This window comes from Oncorhynchus gorbuscha, unplaced genomic scaffold (genome assembly GCF_021184085.1).
Source record: "Oncorhynchus gorbuscha isolate QuinsamMale2020 ecotype Even-year unplaced genomic scaffold, OgorEven_v1.0 Un_scaffold_1293, whole genome shotgun sequence".
NCBI lineage: Eukaryota > Metazoa > Chordata > Actinopteri > Salmoniformes > Salmonidae > Oncorhynchus > Oncorhynchus gorbuscha.
The window spans coordinates 91,890-96,889 of record NW_025746113.1 but is presented as its reverse complement, the minus strand read 5'-3'; the positions used below and the strand labels follow the sequence as shown (position 1 = coordinate 96,889).

The following is a 5,000-nucleotide window of genomic DNA, read 5'->3' as shown; positions in this document are numbered from 1 at the left end:
CTACCTCTCTAATCAGTAGTGTGCAGATAGTGGATATCGGTGGTATAGTCCCAGTGCATTCCTCAATATGTTCCTGTGCTTTAAACAGGGCCTTCAGAAAGTCTACACTTCCCTTGGATTTCTGTTACAAAGTGGGATTCAAATGGATTCAATTGTTGTTTTTGAACGATCTACACAAAATACTCTGTCGTGTCAAAGTGGAAGACGTTTTTTTTAAAGCTTAATGAAAAATAAAACACTAATATATCTTGATGAGATAAGTATTCAACCCCCTGAGTCAATACATATTATAATCACCTTTGGCAGAGTCTTTCTGGGTAAGTCTCTAAGAGCTTTGCACACCTGGATTGTGAAATATTTGCCCATTATTCATTTCTAAATTCTTCAAGCTCTGTCATGGTGACATCACCAGGCAGGAAATTAGTTTGTAGACCAACAAACCTCTCTGCCAATAACAGCTATGTTCAGTGTTTCCCTCCCCAGACAGGCCGAGCAAAATTCTCTCCTAAGAAATTGTCCTTTACTAAGAAGCTATTTTTGTTTCTTTTTGACCATTTTAATTGAAAATAATCAATTGTTACCCAGAAATTATTTGACATTGAGATAAAAACATCTGTATTGGACCTTTAATGCATAACTAGGACACAAAGACATACAGTACATACACACACACACACACACACACACACACACACACACACACACACACACACACACACACACACACACACACACACACACACACACACACACACACACACACACACACACACACACACACACACACACACACACACACACACACACACACACAGTCAGTGACAGATGCAATCATGTCCCAGTCACTCTGTTAATTGATAATCATTAACAAGTTAATTAAAGTAGTGTTTTGATCGAAGGTTGATGTTTTCATTGTTGTCCCATCTGCTAGTTGCGACAGAAAATAATCACATCCAATCAAGCCACTGTCGCTGGGCGGGACATTACACCCACAGCAGTGGTTTGGGCTAGGGTCCTTTTATTTTCAGAACACGAAAACGTGTGTGTGTGTTATTTTTTCTTCATCAACAGGTGTTTTCATCAGTTTCAAGAGTATGTGCTTCCTCATTTCGTATAAATCTGACAAATTACCTCTCCCTCTCTCTCTCTCTCTCTCTCTCTCTCTCTCTCTCTCTCTCTCTCTCTCTCTCTCTCTCTCTCTCTCTCTCTCTCTCTCTCTCTCTGGTCAGGCGTTTGATGCGTTCATCTACATCTTCTTTGCGTTGGAGATGGTGGTGAAGATGGTGGCGCTGGGAATCTTCGGGAGACGCTGTTACCTTGGCGACACCTGGAACAGACTAGACTTCTTCATCGTCATGTCTGGGTTAGATCACTCTTCTCCCTTTCCTTCATCCTTTCCTTCCTGTGAAGAGTGTAGGTGGGAGCAAGGTGAATACTACTGAATCATAGATAGTACTGTACATAATCTGCAGATGTAGGGCTTCAACCAGCAGCCATGTGTTTATGAGAAAGTCCACTACCACACTGTGCCATAAAGCTGAAGACCTCTTGGCAGATGCTGCAGTAGACTGGATGCAGAGATGCAGAGGGCCTTTTAGACTCACATCTGTAGTTTAGCTTCTTCTGTTGTTTCCCCTTCACACGTTTCTGCTGTCAAAGCCAGGCTGTGTTAAAACTAGGGTTTGATGTCGAGCTGGTAAATGTCTGGTTTGATGTTGTTGAAATCAGTTGAGTTCAAGTAGATGGGTGCACACACACACACACACACACACACACACACACACACACACACACACACACACACACACACACACACACACACACACACACACACACACACACACACACACACACACACACACACACACACACACACACACACACACACACACACACACACACACACACACACACACACACCACAGCAACTCATACATAGTCCCCTGCCCTCACCAACATGAAAACAGACCCCATTTCAAACCTTTAAATCTCTCTGAGAACAGGTTTGAAATCCTTGAAGTCATTAGAGATAATATGGGGAGTCTGAGGCAGTTGTTTGGAGCCTCTTCTGTGCTGTTGTCTGTTCTGTGCTGCAGGGCTCAGCTCACATGGAGTGTTGCTGTTGTGTTGTGATGCCTTACATAACAAGATGGTCCTGTCTGCTTTGAGCCACATGACATGCCAGGTGTTGGCGTATCTCTCTGTCTGTCTCTCTTTCTCTCTCTCCCTCCTGCTCTTTCCTTCTCTCTCTTTCTCTTTCTCTCTATTTCTCCCTTTCTCTCTCTTTCTAGCTCTATAAAATCCTTATTAAAATAGTGTGTGTTTGTTAGGGGTGGTTGAGTTAGTCCATTGGGTAAAGAGCTCATTATAAATGCGTAAGCTCAGCCTGTTCTGACAGCAGCCTCATCAACCTTTACAGCGGTCACCTATCATTTCCATCAATGATAGTGAGCTGTCCAGGCCCTGAGGCAGCAAAGCAGCCCCAAACCATGATGCTCCCTCCACCATACTTTACAGTTGGGATGAGGTTTCAATTTTGGTGTGCTGTGACTTTTTTTCCCCCTACACATTTTTCTCCGCACACGTTTTCCTTCCAAACTTCTAAACTGTAGTTTCATCTGTCCACAGAATATTTTGCCAGTAGTGTTGTGGAACATCCAGGTGCACTTTTTTTGAACAGCAGTGGCTTCTTCCGTGGTGTCCTCCCATGAACACCATTGCTGTTTAGTGTTTTACGCATCGTAGACTCGTCAACAGAGATGTTAGTATGATCCAGAGATTTCTGTAAGTCTTTAGCTGACACTCCAGGATTCTTCTTAACCTCATTTAACATTCTGCGCTGTGCTCTTGCAGTCGTCTTTGCAGGACGGCCACTCCTAGGGAGAGTAGCAACAGTGCTGAACTTTCTCCATTTATAGACAATTTGTCGTACAATGGACTGATGAACATCAAGGCTTTTAGAGATACTTTTGTATCCTTGCACAACATTATGCAAGTCAACAATTTTTAATCTTAGTTCTTCTGAGATCTCTTTTGTTCGAGGCATGGTTCACATCAGGCAATGCTTCTTGTGAATAGCAAACAAGATGTTGTGAGTGTTTTTTAAAGGGCAAGGCAGCTCTGACCAACAGTCTCATTGATTTGACTCTAGGTTAAGGGACTCCTGACTCCAATTAGCTTTTGAGAAAGTCATTAACCTAGGGGTTCACATACTTTTTCCAACCTACACTGTGAATGTTTAGATTATGTATTCAATATAGATAAGAAGAATACAATAATTTGTGTGTTATTAGTTTAAGCACACTATGTCTGTCCATTGTTGTGACTTAGTGTAACGTCTGAGTCCAACTCACACTTCCAAACACTTAGATCCCCGGAATGCAGCCCACTTTCCAGCTCACTCTCTAGATCCCAATCACCGGAATTCTAATCACCTGTTCACACACCTGCATGTCATCATCCCACACTATTTAATTCAGTTCCTGGCACCCCATCACTGTGAGGTATTGTTTGCTTTGAGACACACCTTTTCAGAGCTCTGGTTTTCCCCCGTCCTTCTCTCCTCCCTTGTAGTTTTTCATGCCTCACTCACAATGCCTTTTGCTTATTCCCTGCCTGTACTGTTTTCCATTTTTGGACTACCGTGTATGACCTTCTGCCTGCCCCTGGACCCAGCTTCCTGCCTCCTCCTATGGTCCCTTTCATTAAACACCTGCTGCGCTCTGCGCTTGAAACCAGCTCTGTCTCCCTCGTGTTCATTAGACTTAGATGAAGATCAGATCAAATTTTGATCACCAATTTATGCAATAATCCAGGTAATTCCAAAGGGTTCACATACTTTTTCTTGCCACTGTATATACTATATACATTTTATGGACACAGTATATTTTACAATAGTTATCTTTTGATTGTTTTTAGTCCCACCCTTCAGTCCCACTCAACCCCTCCCATCTATCTCTGAACAACATCCAGTTCCACCCTTCAGCCCCACTCAACCCCTCCCATCTATCTCTGAACAACATCCAGTTCCATCCTTCAGCTCCACTCAACCCCTCCCATCTATCTCTGAACAACATCCAGTTCCACCCTTCAGCTCCACTCAACCCCTCCCATCTATCTCTGAACAACATCCAGTTCCACCCTTCAGCTCCACTCAACCCCTCCCATCCATCTCTGAACAACATCCAGTTCCACCCTTCAGCCCCACTCAACCCCTCCCATCTATCTCTGAACAACATCCAGTTCCATCCTTCAGCCCCAGCCCCTCAACCCCTCCCATCTATCTCTGAACAACATCCAGTTCCACCCTTCAGCCCCACTCAACCCCTCCCATCTATCTCTGAACAACATCCAGTTCCATCCTTCAGCCCCACTCAACCCCTCCCATCTATCTCTGAACAACATCCAGTTCCATCCTTCAGCCCCACTCAACCCCTCCCATCTATCTCTGAACAACATCCAGTTCCATCCTTCAGCTCCACTCAACCCCTCCCATCTATCTCTGAACAACATCCAGTTCCACCCTTCAGCCCCACTCAACCCCTCCCATCTATCTCTGAACAACATCCAGTTCCATCCTTCAGTTCCATCCTCCACTCAACCCCTCCCATCCATCTCTGAACAACATCCAGTTCCATCCTTCAGCTCCACTCAACCCCTCCCATCTATCTCTGAACAACATCCAGTTCCATCCTTCAGCTCCACTCAACCCCTCCCATCCATCTCTGAACAACATCCAGTTCCATCCTTCAGCCCCACTCAACCCCTCCCATCCATCTCTGAACAACATCCAGTTCCATCCTTCAGCTCCACTCAACCCCTCCCATCTATCTCTGAACAACATCCAGTTCCACCCTTCAGCCCCACTCAACCCCTCCCATCTATCTCTGAACAACATCCAGTTCCATCCTTCAGCTCCACTCAACCCCTCCCATCCATCTCTGAACAACATCCAGTTCCATCCTTCAGCTCCACTCAACCCCTCCCATCTATCTCTGAAC

The 5,000-nt window shown here is 44.7% G+C and overlaps 1 protein-coding gene across 1 annotated transcript in view; it reads left to right on the top strand.

Annotated features, from left to right (window-relative positions):
• Window positions 1-5,000, top strand: part of LOC124022104 (voltage-dependent T-type calcium channel subunit alpha-1I-like) — a gene marked incomplete at its 3' end in the record, with an annotated part of 99,890 nt that overhangs the window by 3,332 nt on the left and 91,558 nt on the right. Inside the window, exon 2 of the mRNA XM_046337148.1 lies at window positions 1,230-1,363. Coding sequence (XP_046193104.1) covers window positions 1,230-1,363 — 134 coding nt within the window. The remainder of the gene's footprint in view (window positions 1-1,229; window positions 1,364-5,000) is intronic.